General features: G+C 34.8%; 2 protein-coding genes across 4 annotated transcripts; one reads left to right on the top strand and one right to left on the bottom strand.

The window, feature by feature from the left end:
* The first annotated feature begins 4,068 nt into the window (after positions 1 to 4,068).
* On the top strand, positions 4,069 to 13,160 carry LOC113695421 (uncharacterized). Of its 3 annotated transcripts, XM_072055562.1 has the most exons (8): positions 4,069 to 4,264; positions 6,505 to 6,682; positions 7,912 to 8,017; positions 11,194 to 11,376; positions 11,724 to 11,852; positions 11,952 to 12,212; positions 12,402 to 12,491; positions 12,871 to 13,160. In XM_072055562.1, exons 2-8 carry the CDS (start codon positions 6,635 to 6,637, stop codon positions 12,885 to 12,887), a joined length of 834 nt encoding a protein of 277 aa, XP_071911663.1. In that variant the 5' UTR covers positions 4,069 to 4,264; positions 6,505 to 6,634; the 3' UTR covers positions 12,888 to 13,160. The 3 variants fall into 3 exon arrangements, with proteins under 3 accessions (XP_071911663.1, XP_027070318.2, XP_027070319.2); XM_027214517.2 differs by having other exon boundaries at positions 4,070 to 4,264; positions 11,724 to 12,212; XM_027214518.2 differs by having other exon boundaries at positions 4,070 to 4,264; positions 6,502 to 6,682; positions 11,724 to 12,212.
* Positions 13,161 to 13,282: 122 nt separating this feature from the next.
* LOC113695420 (cystathionine beta-lyase, chloroplastic) lies at positions 13,283 to 20,620 on the bottom strand. The gene is made up of 14 exons (XM_027214516.2): positions 20,356 to 20,620; positions 18,798 to 19,024; positions 17,944 to 18,106; positions 17,729 to 17,856; positions 17,314 to 17,384; positions 17,133 to 17,224; positions 16,799 to 16,886; positions 16,613 to 16,724; positions 16,349 to 16,445; positions 16,201 to 16,282; positions 15,356 to 15,473; positions 14,516 to 14,623; positions 14,276 to 14,378; positions 13,283 to 13,775 (listed from the first exon to the last, which is right to left on the bottom strand). The coding sequence occupies exons 2-14, from the start codon at positions 18,882 to 18,884 to the stop codon at positions 13,600 to 13,602; spliced, it is 1,425 nt and encodes a 474-aa protein (XP_027070317.1). The 5' UTR covers positions 18,885 to 19,024; positions 20,356 to 20,620; the 3' UTR covers positions 13,283 to 13,599.
* Between the last annotated feature and the right edge of the window lie 2,831 nt (positions 20,621 to 23,451).

The raw sequence follows: 23,451 nt of genomic DNA, 5'->3' as shown, positions 1-23,451 counted from the left end.
AAACTTAGGGAAAGAAACTATATGTGAACTCAAACCTCAAGGGGCAAAATACAAATTATCATACTTAGATTTGGCTTGAAGGGATGATGATTTAGAACCAAATTATAAGTCAAGAGTAGTAGTAGACGCTTTAAAAAGTTAAAAGGCCGAATAGAATTATTACTAAAAGTTGAGGGACTAAATTGATTTATGCCATTTGCCCCTGTTTTTTTTTTTTGGTCAAATATCAACTTCAATATATAGCCATTTGCCCCTGTTAGAATCTCGATTCTTGTCTTTATGATTAGCCCAACCGTTGCTGGGTCGTTAAATTTTCTATAAAATTAATTCTTGTGATATATATATATATATTCTACCAATAAAATAATCTTTAGATAATTTAGATTCCAAATATTATATTTGATCAGTTTAGACTATATATATTTTTCTTTTCCTTCTAATCTCTAGTAAAAAACACAAGTTTATGACGCCTTAAAATTTTATAAAATTATTATATAACGTCAGAAAAACTTCGATTAACATTTCATTTTTCAAACATGTATTTACATATATTCTGATAAACTATTGGCCAAAAAAAAAAAATCAAATTCTATGCCTAGTATCTTTTAGGAAAAAAGTGAAGGGTAAAATTGGAACAAGAAAAATGGAGGCATCAGGCATGGAGATAAGCTGCCACGTTACAGGCATTATATATTGGCACAGTTGTGTTTAGCACGTATTGGCCTAGTCATAACTATTATTTTTCCAAAAAATCTTTAATCGCTTTTTTACTTTACATAAATCAAATTGTTATGATATATTTTTTTATAAAAACTCCTAAAAATAACAATCAAAACGGATAATTTGAAAAAAATTCCAAGTGAAAGTCCTAGGTTTGCTGGAGAAAATGGTGAAAAGGTATAGAGACGGAGGGAAGAGTGATGGCCATCTTGAGCTATTTGTGGGTCGGATTTTTATTTTTTTTTTAAAAAATAGTTATGGGTTGATAACTATTTTCATGAGTTCTAGTCTTATAATAATATTTCTGAAACCGTAAGACATTTGGTGAATAGATTGTGATCCCATGATTTTCACACTCAATCATATTGTTTGTTTAAGAATAATATGTTCATTGGTTTTCTCGTAAAAAAAATTTTACATTTTTTATGAACATATTTTTTAATTATTTTTTTACTTTACATAAATTAAATATGTACAATATATTTTTTTATAAAAACTTTAGAAAATAGCAATCCAAACCAGCAGGCTTTCCTTGATTTAGGCTCAGGTAGCCCTTAGTCTATGATTTCAAGTAGGTTCTGCAATTCCAATGAGTGGACAAAAGTAATTACTGGTCTATGAAAGAGTGGAAGAATTGAGCCAAAAGAAAGGCACCTAGTCTTGATGTCAGGAATGCCCTCTTCAAAAGGAAAGAACGCGTTCTTGTCTCGACTGGTCTGAATGACTCATTCTCATGCCTTGCACGTTCAAAAGTGAGTTCACTTTCCCTCGCTTCAACGACTAACTTCACTAGGTCAAAAACCTATCAGGCGCAGAAGATTGAGCCGGAATTAGAATGAATATAAATGCAATTCACCAAGTGGAGGTAACGGTTGACAAATGTAAGTGTGAGAGAAGAACAATAAGATACAGCCTCCGGAAGAAAAAGTGTTGCTAGTGTTGATTTTGCTTATCTTTTCAACAAGTGAATTTTAAATTTCAAATTAGATTACGTGACATATATCTGTATATCTCGTGTATCTATTGACAGTATATAAAAAATTTATCTCTAAAGTAATTGGCCCGAAACTGGGAATTCTATAACGAAAAGAAAATTTGCTGGGATATGAAATATAACAAAACTAGTAGGACGATGATCTATAGAAAAAAAAAATATTTTCATTTTTTATCACGTGCATATTTAGTTATCCAATAGTAGCAATTCTTTTTTTTTTTTTTTATTTGGAGAAGAACATCTTCATTCACTTTCTTATATCGGTGTAGGAATATAGTAAGAGTTATGGTACTATTATATTTTTTATGATATAATATAATGATCGTGTTCAAATAACATATTTTAGATTTCTTCATCTACTTTTTTTTTTTCTCCAATTAGATGGTACGGACGATTTAACCAATTTCTTCTTCTACTTAGGTCAAATGAATTCAATGTGTTTCATATTCTAATTTTAGTTATACATTACAAGAGTGTGAGTAGTCAAGGAAAAATAAAGACACAAGAAAGCAACACAACACGGAAAAATAAAGACACCAGAAAGCAACACAACAAGGCAAATAGATGATGGAGAAACCAACAAGTCAATTTTTGTTTTGTGACAAAGGGAAAAACCACAAAACGTTTTCACATAGTTGATATATTACAAACCATCTTATAATTTCTATTTATAAGTATAGAGATAGAGGAGATTGTTTTCATCGATAAAGATGAATTAGATTTCTCAAACTTTATGGAAAAATAAAAAATGAATTTGTTGCTAGGTAATTACTTTTTTTGTCATATTAAGCCTCTCTACTTTAATGCTAATTAGAAACATTTGATGCAACCCTAGTTTTGCTTTTGACCTTATTTTCTTCTTCTTTTTCCTTTTTTTTCCCTAACAATGAGGGGTTTGGAAGACCCCTACCACTTTTTTAAAGGATTAATTTCACTTTGTCCCCCCAAATTTTGGATAATTACCCACTTCAGTCCCTAAACTTCAAAATGGGACACTTAAGTCTCTAAACTTATAAATACGTCCCACTTAAGGAAAATTGTTAACAAATCCTGAATGCCGTTGGTGGTTGAAGTGTCCCATTTTATAAGGGTTTAGGAATTTAAGTGTCTCATTTTATAAGTTTAGGGACTTAAGTGGGAGGTATTTATAAGTTTAGGGATTTAAGTGTCCCATTTTGAAGTTTAGGGACTGAAATGGGTAATCGTCCAAAGTTTGGGGGGACAAAGTGAAATTAACCCTTTTTTAAATTACATCAAAACATTATATAGAAGGGGATGGACATTTTATTACATTTTTTTGGTCTTTCTCTTGTACCATCTAAATATTACATGCAAGCCAAATGGTATAATATTTTCTCCTATATGAATATAATGCTAGTACTAATAAGCTAATAAAACAAGATAGGATAGATGGAGTGGTTGGGCTTTAGCTTATTTGAATTAATAATATATAGTACTTTTCAAAAATATTTTTATTAAACAAGTTCCTATCTTTTTTGTTATCCCCACGCTACAACCAAAATGTGTTAAAAGTGAAACAAAAGTATCTCCATAATTCTTCCATCATCTATCCTCTCAAAATTATAAGTGTATTGTATCCATGCATAATCTTGTATTCTTAGTTGTAGCATTTATTATTTCCCTTACTATTAGTTATTTTTCCTGTCAAACTTCACTTTTTTTTTTAAAAAAAATAATTAACATTTATATTTCATGATAATGAGTGCTTTTGGGCCAATGGTTACAAACCCGCCTTGCAAACATGCCACAAATTCAAGAGGCTATAGAATTGTACATAACAATGTATTTCCATTTAAAACTATAAGATAATAACATGATAAAATGCAACATACTTTTAATTATTACTTAAAATTGTGTCTCACAATTCTATTCATCCAATTTCTACTATTAATTGCACTCTCAAATCATTGATTATAAAGGCTTGTTATCAAACACTCACGATTTTTTATTCCTTATCTAATTGACATAAGAAAAATTTGCATTTAACGCAGCTCCAATCTTCCCTTAAAAAATCTTTACCTTTTGAGAATTTCAATAACCTAATATTGTTGAGATGCAATGACGCCATTTTACTCAGAAGTAATTTTGTTACTGTTCCTTTTCGCCGAGATAGGAGGGTAATTTGGTAATTTTACTCGCTCAAAACGTAACACCAATTCGGCCCTCAATTGCGAGAGCTAAAACCAAACCTGTCCAAATTATTTCTGCAAGGACCACAAAGCAAAAAGACCGGGCTCAAACTTTTGGCGGGCCTTATCCAAACCAACCCAAGCAACCAAACAACGGAGCCCATCGCATTTGTCTTTTGTATTTTAATAACTTCAATCATTATTATTTATCCATCCGGCTATCCAGAAAGTAATAAATTACCTTTTCTGCGCCCATGCCATTACTTTCTCTCTCTGAAAAATAAAAAAGGAAATTTATTATACTGTCTCCCTAAATTTTCTCAAGCGTTTTTAGAATCTTTGAAAATCCAGCAGCAAAAAGACGTAGCAGTCTCCAACTCGAACACTCCAATTCTTTCAGGTGAATTTTCGTTGTTGAACAAAATCTTTTGTTCTATGATCGTTAAATTTTACGTAGACACATGTTTGCATGCGCGAGGTTAATTTAATTGCATAGGAGTCTTGTGTACAAGAATTTGAGGAGTTTCTAGGGTTTTGTATTTGTAATTAATCAGGTTTATTTGTGTTTGCTTGTGTGAAAGGTATGATTTCTTGTGAAGTTGATTTGATGTTTGGTTGTTTGATTTTTGTTTTGGTTATGATTCTGAAACCTGAATTATTCAAAGAATTTTGATTGGAAAAAGTGATTCTTTGTGAATTTTATTGTTTTTTTGGATGTTTGATTATTCAACTGTAGTGTGTTTGTCATTCTGAAACCTATATATAGTGAAAGAAGGTGGCAGTACCTGATTGTGGGCCTAAAAGTATTGCATGTATGAAATTTATAGTCTTGTATGATTAGTAGGTTGTTATCTTCATATACTTGAGCGGAGAGAAACAAAAAAGGCCCATAGCATGATTTTAATTGTGTTTTATGGGTTGTTTTCCATGGTTCTCATTGATTTATTTGCATGGAGAGCATATGACTTTGCTTGTGCTGTGGTTGTATTTCCTATCCCCCAAATCCCCTGGATTTCCTTGCTGTATATGTGTATTTAAATACTGGATAAGGATTGATGTTTGTTAAGTTCATTGAATATTAATTTCGAGGGAGTTAAAGACTGAAAACTGTGGATAAAACTTGAGAAACGGGCACTTGTGAGAACCATGATGGAAATATGACGGAAGATTGAGGATATTGTTATGAGCATTAAAAGTCTTATTCCTTGGTTAGGTATGTGAAGTGCTGATGGGTGATTGTACCGTGGCGGGGGTTTTGTTTACATGTCAGGAAAAAAGAACCCAGGATTAAATTGGAAGAGTAAAAGGAAAACTGTGATGTAGCCAGGAAAAGAAAATTCGGGACCTTATGGTTTATCACAAGATTTTAATCGAATTGAAAGAAAACGAAGTGTACATTCTTTAGGTGGGGTTAGGTATCTATGAAGAGTGAAAGAAAGAACACTATATGTTGTAAGATGTGTAATCAATTCAAGTTTGAAGATATAGAATCCAGTTTTGATTCAGATTTATGATTTTTATAGGAAAGTAATCAGGTTAATGATGGAATAACCAGGTCTTAGGCATCATGCCATCTGTTTTTTTTTTTGTTATCCAACGTCGCTTAAAAGGCTTGCTAGTATTCTTCGGTACTGATTTTATTGTACTCTATGGGAACCCCAGATTTTTAAGTAGAAGTACATTTATTGCATGTCGTGTCATCCAAAAGATGTTTTTGTAGGTAATCTTTCCAAAATCTCTTACATGCAAGTAAAAAGCACTGTTAACGTTTGACTTCCAACTTTTATGATTATTTGCATTTGGACAATTAGTGTGGGACATTTAATAAAAAGGAGGAAAATTGAAAAGGAAAAAATGAGTTTTTCTTTGTCTTTATTCTGAAAATGAAAAATCTATCTAAGAAACAGTACCTGCATACGTGTCACATCCTAAGGTTAATTAACGGAGCACTCTTGTATTTTCTCGACAATTCAAATAAAGACATCCCACAAGCATAAGGGGACAACAAAATGAAATCAAAGATATTTTTTATGTCTTTGGTTTAGGATTAAGTGGTGCTTCAAATGTTGGAATAAATAGTGCTTTAAATGTCTTCTTTGACGTTTGAAATGATGATGAAATTTTAATGGGCTTGAGTAATGGACTTGCAGATATAAAATCTGATCAGATCAATTCCAAGTTAGATTGCAGCGGGATCAGTTATTTTAACTAACCAAAAACAGAACATTATGATGCCACCTCTTTTTACAGTTTCAGTGTTGTATCCAATTTCTCTTTTGTCTTATAGGACTAACCAAAAACAGAACATGATGATGCCACCTCTTTTTACATTTTCAGTGTTGCATCCAATTTCTCTTTTGTCTTATAGGACTAACCAAAAACAGAACATAATGATGCCACCTCTTTTTACATTTTCAGTGATGACGTTCCAATTGCTCTCGTCTTTTAGGACTAAGTAATTGGCATGTTTGTTTCTGATGCAAAATCAAGGATGTTGAGCATGGGTTGATTCATAATGATTTTGTGATCCATGTTATCTTTGTTGCTATGCTCATATCAGCTACACTTATTCCGTTATTAATGAATAATGTGGATTTGCTTTGGAATAGTGCATTTTACTGTGGAATACATGAATAGCAGGTGGTATACAGTTGGTTGTCTGGATTTGCATCAAGGACATTGGAACACAAATTGGTTCATTAATACCCTGGTATGTAAGGTAAAGGACGTTAAAATATTTGCAGCATTCATCCAGCTGGAAACTTGAATTATGGCTAGTGGAGAGGATACAAAAGTTACACGTGAAGATATACAGTTGGTAAGTTGTTCAGGTTTTAGGCTTCAGGTTTCTTACCCATTTATTTGCTAAGGAGTTAATTCTACATAGTCAATTGATGGTCGTGGTATATCTGAATCATAAATATATCTCCCTTGTAGGACTTACTGTATGATTTACTCTTCTCTCTTTTTTTTTTTTGGGGAATCTTTTCCTCCTAAAGTGTCTGGTTTGGCTTGAATCAGTGTTGAATCACTTCTTTGAACTTTGTGCGACTGTTTAGGATGTGCATATTGTTCCCAACTTGTTCCAGGAGTCATAGACAATCTCTAGCATCAAGCTTCAATTCTGATTAGTTATTTATTTATTGGTTTGGTCCCTGAAGTTTTAAACTGTGGCTTTATGGTGAATTTTTTGTTTATAGTCAGTATGCAGTGACCCAAACTTAGCTTATTCAATTAGTGTATGAGCACCAGCTTGAGCACATCTCGCATTTTCTGCACTTTAGAAGAATATTTCGGCTATCATTGTACCTGTGGTTGAATGTGTTACTTTTTCCACTCTTTTGAAGGATACTTTCTGCCCTTGTATTGCATGGCTTTCATACATACTGCTGCGATGTTAAAGTGAAATATCACATATTCAGATGTATACAACTTTGTATGATATTGTGTACATTATCGTGTGAACAAAGCCATGACTTAAAAATTTCACCCCTGCTGTGCTCCTTTAGGAGATTAGTCTTGCGTTTAAGCTGAAGCACATTTGAAATTGACACAAGTTAGATATGCAAATGAGCTAAGTAAAGAGTCAATTTCTTTTTTTTTATAATTTAGACTCTCTGCAAGCTTTACATTTCATTCACTGATGTGCTTCACTTTTCCTTCCTTGTTTTGGCCTTCTTTGGGATTTTTCCTTTTTTTTAAAATAATTTTGGGGGGAGTTTTTTTGTCGACCTACTTTTCTGAAAAGGAGGAATTGTGAAAAATAATGACAAAGTGGAGCTGGCACCAAGTAATTGTACTGTTGAATTTTCTTGACAAAGACATCTTGTTTTATGCATCTGTCATTTAGCCATTTGCCACTTAGATCATAAGGCAGTCGAGCTTAACCATCCTAAGGTATGACTAGTGTCTTGACTGTTTTATCATGTGTTTCTTTCCATGTGAATGAGACCGAATGACTTCTAGTTTAATGGACTCTTTTAATTCCTACTTTTAGATGCCTGTCTTCAAGGTGTGTCATTTTTACACGTATATCTTTGATGGCAGGTGCAAAATCTTATTGAAAGATGTCTTCAGCTTTACATGAGCCAGAAGGAAGTTGTCAATACCCTTCTACATCAGGCTAAAATTGAGCCTGGTTTTACTGAACTAGGTAATGTAATTTTGTCCCTGAGATTCCTCTACTAGCATATTGTAATTGAACTATGTTCAGTATATATAAGGAGATTAATGCTTGTCCCCATGAAAGGAAATGAAAGGATTTTGTCCTTTTGGTTTCTGATGGCAAATGCATTAAGTCTCAAGTATTCTTGCTTCTTTATCACTTGAATGTCTTGACATGTCCTTTCCCTATTGCGTTGAATTCTTTTTATCCTGATGACTGATGGTCTTGAATGCTGAATATGCATATTGCCTATTTTGATGCCTGTTGAGTTTCAAATTTATTATCTCCACTATCCTTTTGTTGTGCCCGGAAAATTTAATCTGTCTAAGAAGCATATCTTAGGGGAAGGAGTTCTGTGCTACATTATAAGACAAACTGAAAATTAACCTGTACAAAATTTAAAATAGGAACACTTGATGGTCAGCTCTAGGAGGTTCTGGTTTTGATTTGATTTTTAATAAGTTCCTTTTTTTTTCATGGTTTAGTTAACGTGATTTATTCTTACAATAGCTAAGATGGTGGGATGCACCCATCTGAAATCAATGTGTATCTTCGTAATGCTAGTGGTTGTGTGAGCAAATATTTCCTCATATTGGAGGGACTTCTTTTGTCATGGACAAGTTCCATAATTCAAAGAAGGAATAAAGATGCTAACAGAAAAAGAACAAATAGAAGGATTAAAAACATGAGAGTATTTGAAAGGTTTTAATGCCATGCCACTTTTGCTTGAGACTTGGCATCCTTTGGTGAGATACGAGCTTTTATTTTTGCCCTTGCATAAGATGAATATACTGTTTTCCAAGTCATTTTCAACTCTGTTATCAGACATAAAGGGGGAAGAAAGGGGTTGCTCTTTTTTTTTTTTTTGGGGTTGGGGGGGTTGTAGAATCAGAATATACTATTCTCAAGGAAAAGAGTGAGGTCTTGTTCAAGCTTTAAGTCCTGCTTGTTTCAGGCCTTTGGAAGGGTGTTTTGCTAAAATGTGCAGTCAAAATGTAATTTCCTTGGACGCAGTTTGTTGTTAGCCATTATTTCTATCATTTATGACATGTAGGTTTTCATCTGTAGGGCAGGTTTTGGGAAGGGAAGCTTGATGGCAGTGTTCCGGAGTCTTATGGCTGGCAAATTAAACCTGAACCCAACAACCTGCCCAAGCCACCTGCAAATACAGAAGGTTGGGTCAGTTGGGTTATGGGTTTTGGGTATAAGAAACCCAAATCTTTTCCAAGTGGGTTGGATTTTTAATTGGGCAGCCAAATAAGTCAAATATAAAATCCAAGTATTCATAAGAGCAAATAAAAAATCACACACCAATTGCCATTGCCAAGCTGATTCGGGTTTCAGGAGCCTTTTGTCAGAGGCAAACGAAATACTAAAACAAATTCCAAAGTACCATACACCTGAACCACCATTTCCTGATCCATGTTTATTGCAGTCTCTTTAGATCAAATTCTGGCTACCATTGACTCTTTCTCTACTTACTTGGCTTCTTCCATATGCAAGTAGCTACTTCTCTCTTGAAACTCTCTGACTTTTTCCGATTTGTTTGTTTTCTTCTTTTCTTTTTCCATTTGTGGAAACAGGAAAAGTGGTAAAGCCAAGGTAATTCAGTAAATTATTTTTCGTCAAACCAGAATTGCTAGCCCCCATATTAATGGATGGATCAAATGCAATACAAAAGGCTTTACAGATGAATGAAATGTGAAAATCTGGTCTCTGTGTGTGTGTGTGTGTGTGAGTAGTAAACTGTGTCGGACAGAGTGCAGGTATTTTTTCCAAGCGAACGTGTGTTAAATGATGTGTTTATGAATGTAACAGTGTGAATGTTGACAGTGCATAGTAATGTATGGTGGGTCATAGTTGGGTCTATGGGTTTTGTGTTGACCCAACTAGACCCAACCCAAGATTAACCCACTTCATAGTTGGTGGCTTGGGTTATGACCCACTTGATTAAAACCCAATATTGACCTGCCCAATTGCCACCCTTAGTACTTATGTCATGTTGTTGGTCTGTGTGCTCAATCTGGACAAAAAATTTTAGTTCTGAACCTTGCAAAATTATAAATGTCAAAGTTATGTTAGATTAGTGATGGTGTCTTGCTTCTGAACAAAAACTGTTACCATGAATTTTAGTTTCCTCCAGATTGTGATCTTATAGTTGCTCAGTCTTTGGATTGATGGAGTTAATAATTCGAATGCAGATTTTCTGAGAAACTTTTCATTGTTTTGCTTTTTTCTTGAGGTTCTGGTGGGCAATTTAGCGAAGTGGTTACTTCGTAATCTTTTTTTTTTTTTTTTTTTGGCACAATTGGAAACATTGATATGCAAGGGAAGAAAATTAATGATTTTTCTGTAGCATGTGCAAATTAAGTTTTGGTATTTGGAAAATCTGGTTCTTTTAAGATCAAAGTTAGTGATATATTTTTTAATTGTTGTACCGAACGGAGCCTGTAATATTTTATTTAGAAAGTCTGGGAATTTGGTATAATAAGCTCAATTAGAATTCTAATCCAGTTTATATGTTTAGTTATCTAGAAAAATCTATGCATGCAGTTGCAGATAGAAATTTTCTTCCTGAGTGAAGATGCAGATTTTGGAGTCTGCTTAAGCCTCATACTGGTTCTTCTATTTGATTAAGGCAAAAAGAAAGTTCTTCCTAAAAGGAACTTTGGCAACACAAAATGTACAAGAATTGCTCTCTAGCTAAAGTTGATTTCATAAGGCATTTCCAGCAGGGATGCTGACCTGATGTTGTAGAAGGCTTTTTATACAGATTTTAAAAAATAGATATTACAGTCGCCATCATGTGGTTAATTTGAATCACTCCCTCAGGAAGAGGGGCCAAAATTCAAGCCTATATCTGAGATTGCCCTCCATTTAATACGATATGTATTTCTGAGTTCACAAACATAAGATTTCCTGAGCTTGGCTGTCATATTTGGTATTGTATGTATCGATGACCTTTTGCTTAGTTCAATAAGAAGCAATACAAGTTAAGTGGTATGACAAGTGATGTTTATGGAGCTCCACTAATTTGCATAAATTATAATGAATGCCAAAGCTAATTTGATTGCCTATTCAGCTTGCCATAGTTGTGCTTCTTCTTCTTTTTTTGTTTTTTGGTTAACTGTTGTGATGCATATAACATCAAGGCTTTCTTCCAGTGTGGCAAAAGCTTGAAGAAGAAAACCAGGAATTTTTTAGGGCGTATCATCTGAGGTTGATAGTGAAGGATCAAATATCAAGATTTAATGAGTTGCTGGAAAGACAGGTGGAGCTAATGAGTCAGATATGTCCAACGGGAATTGCTTCGATTCCCATGTCTAATGGCTCTCAGATTCCGTCAAGTAAGAAAGATTTTCATTTTTGACATTTTAATTTCACTTTAACCTGTGTTAGAGTGTGTCAAGTGGGGACTTTCTGGTATTCCTATTGTTGCACGTCTATTTTCTGATGCATTCGAGACAAGTTAATGAATCTACGGAGATAGGCCTTTTATTTTATGGATGTAGTCTCATGGTTGGTAATTATTTGTATTGATCTTATCAATATATCCTCCTCCTGTTTGTTAATGTTTTTTATTAACATGTTTCTTATTAATTATTTACAGAATTTGCACATTGTGAGCTGACAGTTGATAACTGTGCCTATACGGTTGTAGTTTGACTAATAGTTGGTACTATAATTTGGACAGTGAACCACAATACGGTGTGCCCTGCACCCGAACATACTGTTGGCATCTGTAAGACAGAAACAATGCACCAAGATGTGAGTACGAGTTTGCATCATACATATGATAATGGTGCATCCTCGTTACCACAAGGTATTACAACCACCATTGACTTTTCGGCCCATGCCCAAAGGATTGACATACCACCAAATATGCTTTTGGCCCAGAACTCAAATGTTGGTATTATGCAAGGGATGAATGGTGGGGTAATCAAATCAGAAGCCGGCTATGCAGGAAATACCCCCTTTATGTTTGGTCCTAATGGCAATGTCTTGGAGCCCCGTCCTGCAGTTGGAGATGTTTCTCTTTCATCTTACAATAATACAGAATCCAATGCACAACCACTAAACAGGGCAATCTTGGATCCAGAAACTACTCCTTTTGGGTTCTTGGGGCAGATTCCGCGGAACTTCAGTCTATCAGACCTGACAGCTGACTTCTCTAATAGCTCTGGTTTGCTCTCTCTCTCTCTCTCTCTCTCTCTCTCTCTCTCTCTCTCATGTCTGTGTATGGTTTCTTGATTGTGTTTTCTTCAAGTGCCCTTGTGCATGAACTTTCAGTATGAAGCTTCTTTTGGATATCTATACTCCTTTTAAAAATGTTTTAAACGTCCTTATAACTTCAATGATCTATTCTTTTTAGATATTATATTAGAGAGCTACTCCAGGTCACCCTTCCTTGCAGCAGATCCCAACAGCTTCCAGGATCCTCGTGGTAGGGGAGAACATCAAGGTGAGATCCTCGGCGAGCTTTTTCTGTTTGAGATGCCTGGTAATGCCTTGAAAATATTTTGACTGTCAACACCAACTACGGGATAGACACCATGTCAGACAGCTTCGGTTATGAAGGTTTTGAATGCGATTGATCAAATAAGTTGCATGGCACTATTTTCTAACCTGTAACATGTTATTTCCGTAATTTTTACGTGACTGTTTGTAAAATAACTTTTATAGGTCTATAGAGTATAAACCACTGCAATAATCTCTGTGAGTGGTTGAGTTCCTGGAAGGCTTTTTCTAGTTTTTGCTCCTTGTACCTTTTACTGCTGGTCTTTGTTTTCTCCTTTACCACAATAGTATAACCTTTCTTCTTCCTCTCTTTTTTCTTGTAGGCTCAATTGCTCCATAGGATAGAAGTTTTTGTACATAGTTTTTGCAAGTGAAGTTATTCAGAATTTTGAAGTAGTTATTCGTGCACGCTGGGGGAATAATGTGCTGATTTGCAGATGAAAAGTCGTTTGCTGCTGCTCAGAAAAGCTGGAGTTGCTTTTTTTTGTTAGTGTTGTGGACATCTTTGATAGAAAATTGGGTTTTGCTGGTAATGCTTGTAAATGGTAAGACTGTTTTGATAACGATTTGGTATTTTATCTTATATAGAAAAGCTGAAAGCTGATTGGTATTTTTTTTTAGTGAAAATATGGCAGGGAAAAAGTTTAGATTAGAGGCTTTTTCGAGTCGACCGCACCCACGTCAAAGCTTCTGTTAATATGATGACCTTTAATTATTTTCATCCATCAAGCAGAATTACCATTAATTATTTTCATCCATCAACAGATCACTGAATCTAATCGTTGTGACAGAACCTAATCCATCAACTTAGCTCCACAAGTCCTCAAACGAGAGACTGACCACTGAGGTAGGAAATTTTGCTTGCTTTGGAGCCATGATGAAAGATGTCTATCTTGAATGGGAGAGATCTTTGATCTCAAATGTTTCATGCCTAACAATATATGCTAATATTAAGCAAGGAAGGTCTTGAGGCAAATCCCTGAAATTGTTCATCATCAACATTATTGTACAATGGTAACCGGGGTGGCCCTCTGAATCCTGCAGCAGTTGAGTTACTCGGGACCTGTCCTCAGCGCAGTGTCTAGATCAGCAATCAAATCATTTTCATCTTCAATTCCAACAGAAATTCGAACAAGATCCTCAGTTAAACCCCTGGCTTCACGTACTGCTGCAGGAATGCTTGCATGGGACATAAAGCAAGGCAAGCTGATGAGAGACTTGACACTTCCTGTCAAATAATGAAAAGAAATGTCAATGACAAAACAAGGTACACAATAGCCTCTTATCTTACCCAAAAAAAAAAAACACATTTTGTAAAACCATCCCAAAAAAAAAAAAAAACTTTTTCATTTTCTTTTCTGGTCCCCATAAAGCAATTTTACAACTGTTAGATAGTTAACTTGTCATTCACATGTGCGTCCGTAACATGGGGGTCATTCAAGTCACCACCGTTATGCCTTATCCCATTTAGAACCCTGCCATGCCGGGCACAAGATGCATTTGGCTTGCACTATGGTTAATTTAACTATCAGATAATACTGCAAATGATCTCTATAAACAAAAATATTTCTACTGATTTAAGCATCAATCACTCAAGCAGCAACAAATCTTGCAATTCAGTTGGACCATACAACTAATACATATTGTATATAGCACATAACCATTACCCAAAGGAAAATAAAATTTTAGCATCACTGCAAGAAACTTAAAGAAAATTGAGAATATTACCAAAACTGACAGTTATGCTGAAGTACTTGGTTGTCTCGGCTACATGTTTAGACAGTGCCAGTGAGCCTGTAAGGAAGCTAAGAACAGAACCAGCACCCCTCGCCTGTAGGAGGCGTAAATATAAGGAAAGATTTACTTAAAAAAAAAAAAAAAAAGGAACCCAAAAAAGAATGGGGCTAGGATTTTATATTTAACAGTTTCATTTATCTTGACTCCAACTTTCCACTCAAATGCCAATACCTGAGAATAGTGCAGAGCATGTCCAGGATGGGAAGGAAGACCAGCATAGTTAACCTTCTTCACCCTTGGGTGGGAGGAGAGAAACTCTGCTATTTTTTGTGCATTATCCTGCAAAACACGCAGATTTTCCTTTAAAATGTCATCATATTCAGAAAGAGAATATGGCAATCACAGATGCAAAAAAATGAAGCACCTAAAGGATCTTCTTGTATCATTTCCCATTCTCAAAAAGCAAATCCGCAATGGTACTGGGTTTGTTTGGATTAACTTGATTTCAGATAAAATAATTTGCTTCACAAATTTCAACCACTTTTATCTTTCCAGTCACTTTTTTATCTCATATACATCACATTATAAAAAATGCTACAGTAATTATCTCAAATAAATCATCCAAATAAACTCTTATCCAAACAAACTCAGTGCCTTTAGATTAGCATGAATTTCCATTATCACAATATAACTGCTTTAATCATCACTCAAACTCCCCACTTGGCCAAAAGACAGACCATAAGCCCATATAGCATTGCACAACATTTAGAAGAGTACTAAATACAGCAAAACAGCAGATTTGCAAATATCTAGCAGATTGTATATACAGCTTGGTATTACAGAAAATTATCACTGAAATGCTTGGAAAATGTTTTTCAAAACAAAGTTGTGGGTATGAGCAATTTCAAGGTTTGATAAATACGCTTGGACAAGCACTATGGTTTAACGTACACATAAGATGCTAATAAAGGATGGTAGAGAAACAATCCAGAAAGGAAAGCTAACAGTGACATGCATCGAATGCCCAAAACATATCATCAAATCCTGCACAAACAGATAGATGAGCAGCACCTGCTGCTTCTCCACACGCAAGGCCATGGTTTTGATGCCTCTTAAACAAAGCCAGCAATCAAATGGAGCCAATCCTGAGCCTTCGGCATTTTGTAGAAAATACAAGCTCCTTGCTAAGCTGGAGTAGACAATATGAAATGCACAACCACTTTATCAATTATTGACAAGGAACACGAGATATGCAACATACCATGTCAAAACAAGCATAACCTACCAACACAGGAAAACACATATACAGAGAGAGAGAGAGAGAGAGAGCAGACCCAACTGGCTGCCTCCTTTTCAATTAGGGTTAGCACAGAGGTTCACCGCTCTTCTAAGACTTGTATGTTAAAGATTTCTCTTTCAAGAAAACCAAATAAAAACTATACACATTATATAATGTACAAGCAAAAGCTTCAAAAGCTAAGACTTTACATGCATTCTGAATTCTAACTCTGACCAAGTTCTAGTCCTAGGTTAACTACGTTCCACAATAAATGCAAAATCTCTGGATGACCAAGAAAAGAGGTTCCTCCCTCATCTAATAATTGTTTATGAATTCCTGCTGGAATTTTGAATACGTTTCATGGAATGAATAATTACTTTCCATATTGGATTAATGCAGTTGATTCTAGATTATCAATAAAAGCTTCTGAAGCAAAGACTTTAAGTGCATCCCGGCCTACAAATCTCCAAGCCAATTCTAATAACGGATCAAGGTATGTTAATGTACATCAAAAAGTTTCAAGCTATATGACAATCAGCAAACATATAACCACTCAGATATGTAGAACCTAATGCAATTTTCATCGTGATTAGAACTTCAGAAAAGGAAGTGATTAGAACTTCAGAAAAGGGAAAACCTTTCATCTTTAATTGCTAGTACACCAGCCATTAGATCACTGTGGCCCGCAATAAACTTTGTTGCAGAGTGCATAACAATATCTGAAATTTGATAAAACCATCAACAATGTATCCCTTTATCTAAGACTCAACAAATGCAATGAGTACCTGCTCCAAGTTCAAGGGGTTGAGATAAGACAGGGGACATAATGCTGTTGTCAACCAATAGAAGAGCACCATTTGCATGAGCCATCTCAGCTATTTTCTGTAATGCAAACAAGAGGGTCAAAAAGGAGATAAAAAGGATTACTGCTTGTTAGACAGGACCCCTCTTTTCATGGACAAAATTTATACTAACCCCAGAAGCTCATAATACAGACAAACTAAAAACTGTAGAGAAAGAGTTGGCATTTCAACATAAAAATGACTTACGCGAATATCAGAAATTTGTTGACGAGGATTTGTCGGACTTTCCATCCAGACAAGCTTTGTCATAGGGATGATTGCAGAAGAAACCTCATCTAAATTAGCTGTATCCACTCGCCTGCAGTAACCCAGATGATCAAACTAGTTGCAATTTGTAATGGACAAAGCTATCCAAAGAGATGCAATACTAACTTAACCAGAACTCCTGTCTTGGGTATTACTTGCGACAACAGTCTATCTGAACCACCATACATATCATCTCCAGCAACAATCTCCTCACCTATTCTCAAATTAAGGCAAAATACATAAGAAAGAAATGTTTCCTTGCTTTAACCACTACATAAAAACCACCTACAAGACAAGAATGGAACAAAAATCAAATGGATGGCAAACATTACTCATTTGATCATAGCTATATAAACATACACAAACTGCATTCTACAGAGCTAAAGAACACTCGGCGCAGAAACATCTGATAAGATACAAATATGTGCTGACCAGCATACAAAGAGGAAAGAGAAAGTACCAGTTCCCACAAGATGGGTAACAGCCGACAAAGCAGCCATTCCACTTGTAAAGCACAAGGCTCGATCTGCTTTATCAAGCTTAGCCAAGAGTCTGTGTACAAAGGAAATTATGGGAACAGCAAAGAGGGAATATTTCATTAATAACATCAAATAAAAAATCCATCAAATAGAGGTCAGAACCTTTCTAAAGCATCTCTTGTTGGATTTCCACTCCTTGTATAATCATAAGGGCCATACTCTGTTGCTGAAGGCTGCAAAACAGGACATATTAAAGTTCAGAGGAAATATACAACTTGAAACATGTCAATGATAAGCTTGATTTAGTATCTGCAGGTATCTGATGTGCGATAGCATGAAATGCAAATCAAGTGCAGAAGGACCTAACTATGGCAGGATCTGCAAAGGACAGGATTCATGCAACCTTCACCATGTTGTGGAAACATTATGTCCAAAGATTGATGGAAGTTGAAAACGAAAACACGAGTAAAATAGAAAAACTTCAAGCATAACCTAAAATTTGAGCGAGAATGTTATCAAAAGAATAGCTTTGATTTAAAGGAGTCCCCTTTGATCATCAACCATCCATGAGAAATACCTGCTTGAAAGTTGCTGTTTGGTACAAAGGCGTGCTCAAGGCTTCGTAGGGATCAAATTCGTTAGCAAAATTCATCAGCATTGTGGAGACACTTGGCTCCCTCGGCTCCCCTCCTTTAACATCTATATCTGCCATCAGATGATAATTCAAATCAGCAATTAATATAACTACAATGGGCAACATTGGAAATGGCACAAAGGTTGGGGAATATAGACCTGTTAAATGGTCAGCAATGCCATCAACAAAAGCTGATGCACTGACATCCATGTCTTTGTCTCTTGCACAATGCAGTGCAAATGTCTTGGAAATCAACGAGTGATTTTGCTTCCCAAAACCAGACGTATTGCACCTGAAACTCCCTGGTTTAGTCCCAATGCCCTGAGAATCAACATAGGTTTCAAGCAGAAGACACGTTTAAAATACTTTAACTGAGATGCATGAAAATTAAAACAAAAAAAAAAACCCAAACTTCTATTCTGAAGGTAGGAAACATGAATATACTTCCACACAAAGTTAGTCAACTAAGAAAAATATTTCATTGTTTTCCGAGTATTTAGGTCCACGCTCCAAGATATAAAATATGTAGTCACGAATTTGAATAAGCATGAAACTAATTTATCCCAGTTTAAGCATAAAGTTCATGCCTTTCATCACCACTTTCTCTGAGTCTTTAATTCCATTGAATCCATAACCAACAAAACCCCTCCCCCATTAATCCTAAGTTTCGCCTCCATCAACCTTCCCACAAGCCACCCCAAAAAGAAACAAACAACCTGGATATATATACATAAACCAACTGCATGCAGATAGCAAGCAAAGATAAACCCAATTCTCCAAGATTACAGTTTTATGCCACTATACACCATTTTTGAGTTTTTCAATTCGATTAAAGCAAAACCCTTTATTCTAAATGCAGTCATCATTCTTTCCCACCATTCTACCATCCCAATCCCCAAATCATTTTCCTCAAAGAGTTTTTCTTTAAATTTGCCACCATTTTCTGCCAAAACCACTTGCTGGCAGGGTTCTTAGACAACAAAAGCAAGAACTCTAGTGTCAGGGAACTTACAGGAAGATCTATAGGATCAACAGAAAATGAACCAACGAGGGATTTGAGAGACAAAGACGAAGAAGGAGAGCAAGTAGCAGAGGCCATCTCCTTGTAGCCGACTGCAAGAGCGCCTCCGACACAGGCCGTACTCTGGGTGCCTCTTGGGGTAGGACCTAGCCCTGGAACGAGCTAGGACGACGTGCGAATTCGTCAAAGACTTTCACAGCCACCTGCCGCGGTTCTCCCTTTAATCAATGTTTTAAAACCCAGACCGTCAATTGAACCGGTGAAGTAAAAGGGTCGAGATTCAACCGGTCGAACCGGTTCAACCCCGGTTCAATAAATAAATAAATATATATATATATAGACACACACCTATGCACAGAATAAGATATAAATGCTAAACCACAATTAACATAAGAGCAATATCCAACAATTAACACACACACAATTAACATAGTTATCAAACTTAAGACTATTCGTTTGTGATTTTTACTCCTGCAATGCAACCGAAGTAAATATCTTCTGCTTGTGGTTTTGTTCTTGATAATCTACACACGTATTGAAAATACTCCTATTTACTTGTCTGTCCTCAAAAGAATTTTTGACAATTTTCTCAAAGATAAGCTAAAAAAGAAAGCAAATAGCCATCTGTCCCATGTTTCTTTGGTTTAAGACTTGCATCCGTTTTTGGGTGTGTTGGCTTCAAATGACATCAGAAAAAGGATAACCCTTTTTGAAAAAAAAATTGCAGGCCATACCCAATGCTGTATGTTGTTGATGTGCAAGGAGGCACCATGAACTTAACCAACCTTAATGCTGAAGTTTATTTTCATCTGTCATGTTACTGAAGGCAGGACAGCTATTGATCTAATATTAGGAGGAGAAAAGGGAACTCTACACTTGTTTGCACCACCAAAAAACAAATAGAAGTTGAAGTTCAGATGGCTCATAGTAGTTCAGTAGCAAAATGGTACTTGAATTCATTTATAATCCTAAATTTCCAGACGAGTCATAATTCCAATCAGGTCAAGCGGAGTTAAACATATGACAGGCAAAATAACTACTTCATACTTTATTCATCAAGAATCAGCACAACACATCAGAATGTATCATTTTAGGAATTCCAAAATAGGGCGTTGCGTGGATATATGAGCTTGGAAAAACCAACAATATGTTTATTCAGTCAGAATCGTAAGCCTAATATGGTCCTATTCTCTGCAAAATAAAGGAAAACTAAGTGAGCAAAGTTGCAGAGAGTAACGGAATTTTCCAACAGGTATCCCTGTATAAGGTTTAGCAACTTCATTCTAGCTCCCTCAGCGGAATATTCTAGCTCGCTCTCAGGCAACAAATTCTCATTTTGAAAGAAATTCTGCATCCAGGGTATAAAAAGTTAAAAATCCCCAAATTTAATGTCTACACATTTGGAAATTAGCAATTTAGTGGAAAATAAAAGAACTTTGTAAATCTGTTATGCAAGAATTGCTCTTCTTATCGTCAAAGCAACCAAAGCATAATTCCAGAGATTAATGAACAACGAAAGGAAAAAAAAAGGGAAAAAAGATTAATGAACCTGGTATAAGCTTGAATTCCAGAGAGTTCGGAATAAGCGTGTGATGGCAAAAAACTTCAGGCTTCGGTGCTTCCTTTTTGCTGATTGCAAAGACGGCAAATAGAGACGGCACTCGGCACTCGGCACTCGGCAGGCAAGGCAAGGCAATTGCAGAGAGAGGAAGCGGACTGAAGTGAAGAGGCAATTTCGGCAATTGACTACGGCAGGCGAGGCAATTTCGGCAATTGCAGAGAGATGAAGCGGACTGAAGTGAAGAGGAAGACTGAAGTGAAGATTAGGGTTCAGAGTCTTTAGACACTTTCGGTCAAAATTGGAAATTTTGTCAAATTTTACTCAAAAATTGGAAAACCGCGGTTCACGGTTCGAGCCGGTATAATGGTTTGAACGGTTTTTAACGGATTTGACCGATTTTTGATCCAAGTCAACATAAATTATGAACCGGATCGGACACATGACCGATTCACGGTCGAACCAACCGATTCGGTCTAAATTTAGAAACATTGGAAAAAGGATCGGGGAAGCAGGCTTCCTCTATAATTTTTCGATGTGTATCTCAAAAAGATTTTTGTCATTATTTTTTACCTTTTTTTTGTGTGTGTGAATTCTGTGATAAGGATTGAATTGGTGTGACAGTGTCAATTTATATATACAGTATCTATTTACATCTGGCTTGTTTTCGTTTGCTTTAGATTTTGTAAAATTTAATTTTGAAAAGGAATTATAAAGAATAATCAAGATCAGTAAAAACTACTTTTTAGATGATCATAGATTTTAACATTTTTAGTTCTATTAAAAAATCTATAATCTAAATACACAAGTAAGCGAGAATATTTCAAAATTGATTAATCAAAATCTATAATCAATTGAGAACAAGCTTATAATTATTTTTGTGATTAGATTCCGACCTAAAATTGGCATATAATTGCTCCAAGTTATGCATAAAGTGTTGACATATGTATACACGCTTAATAATAAATAAATAGCCAAATTATGTAAATAATTGTTTCTTCTTCATTTGATAACAATTAATTATATTCCTTTTTCTCTTTGTTATTTATTTATAGTAAATTTCATTCGATCTCTTAATTCCAGACTTTATACTATATGTTTTTATAATTTACTAGTGATTCACCCGTGTATTTTATTATTACAAATATATATAGGTAATTAATAAAAGAATAAAAGCCATCAAAAAGCAGACAAACAGTCAGTTATTATTTTTATTTATTTGTTTATTATTTTGAGATAAGGATTGAGTTGGTGTGAAGTTGTCAATTTAATTCACAGTGACTAGAGATCTATTTACACAATCATTTCTAAAGGTAGATTTTGATCTAAAATTGATATACAATTGTGCCACATTATGTACAAACTATTGACATATGTTATTATCCAAAAAAAAAACCAATATTTTTTTTTTACCAAAATACTAATTATGGGCCAATAAACACCCCTACTTGATATTTCCCCTCTGGTTATGTCCCCTTAAATTTTCATCTCTAGTGGGTGGAGTTATGGACCTGGCAATTCTCCACCTCAACTTTGACAAATTCTAAAAATTGGCTTGAAAAACTTTAAAAATTTTAACTTTATCTAGTATTTGCTCACTCTAAAATTTCTTATATTTTCTTTTATCTTCTAAATTGTCCATCTATATTTATGAAGTAATTACATTTATAGCTTACTTCAAAAAAGAAGACATCCAAAATGAAAATTAAGTATTATTTGAAAACAAAATAAGAATCTTAAAACTTTTGGCACATCAAAGAAAAAGAATGATTTTCATTTGAATTCATTTCTCAAGAACTACAAATTTATGGTGAACAAAAATTAGAATCATATCATTGCTCCAACATTATTATTATTCCATGAAACTCTTTATAAGTTTAAAAAATAGACATAAACATTGTACTATTATTTATTTTATACACATATATGTATGTATATTGCATTTTTAAACTGTATCTTAGCTTCGCTACTGAACCAGTCATCTTGCACTGGCTATTTATTAGACAAACACCTAAAGATTAAAGAACCAACATGGCACCTTTCTCTTTCGTCATTCACTCATTTGCTCAGTTTGTTCGAGAAATTTTATCATTGTCCAAATGAATTACTTAACAAGCCCTAGTAGTTAGTTTTCGACCAATAAAAATGCTCTAAATAAAATTCTGGATCCCATTACTTCCACATTAAAAACAACCTAAATAAATTTGTGAGGGTCTTTATTCGCTTAATTGGTGCTATTTCATCGGTCAAGACTAACCACTACATCATGTACACAAAAATCAATCAATGCATGACTCTCTAAATGAGCTAATCAAATTTTGTATTATGAATCGCATATATTCTATGCAAGTTCTTGGTACATATGAAACATGAAATATATATTTTCAAAATTTTTTATGCTTATATGTAATTTATGCGGATCGATAATTGTAGTGCGATTTACTTGTTGAGCATATTTATGCTCACCCCATGTCTAACATGTTTTGCAAAATGATGAATATAAACTAGTTTTTGAAGGGAAGGGGAAGATTAGCATTGGAGAAAGAACTTAGATTGTACTAGACCTAAAGATTGGCATTCGAGCTAAGTTGATTTGACCTTTGACCTGATTGAATAGAACTCGATTCAATTTTTTTAGACATAAACACGATTAGTTTTCATTCTAAAACTTGAGATTGAACTTGAACACAAATTTAGCCTAGTTCGAGTTTGAGCCTATTCAAAATCAAATAAAAATTAAACAATATTTTTTATTTTTAAAATAGATAAAATAAACAGTTCACCATAAAAATATAAGGGACATACATGTAATTTTATCACTAAAAATATAAAATATTAAGAGCTCAATCTGGTTCGACTCACTGACTCGTCAAGTTAGTTTGAACTCGGTTAATGTCGATCTCAAATCTACTTGAACTGGTTCGCGAGCCGGCTTGAGTAATCTGTAGCTGTAGTGTGAATGGCCATTTTTTCATGAACACAAATAACTATGCGAGCAAGTGATACTAAGAAGTATGTAGTCACCATCTGGTCTAAAGTTCACCATCATTTTGAAGTAGGATCCTGAGTTAAGATTGATAGTTAAAA

The sequence above is a fragment of the Coffea arabica genome, chromosome 6e, assembly GCF_036785885.1.
Source record: "Coffea arabica cultivar ET-39 chromosome 6e, Coffea Arabica ET-39 HiFi, whole genome shotgun sequence".
NCBI classification, from domain to species: domain Eukaryota; kingdom Viridiplantae; phylum Streptophyta; class Magnoliopsida; order Gentianales; family Rubiaceae; genus Coffea; species Coffea arabica.
The sequence above is the reverse complement of the archived record's forward strand: the minus strand, read 5'-3'. Positions and strand labels throughout refer to the sequence as shown.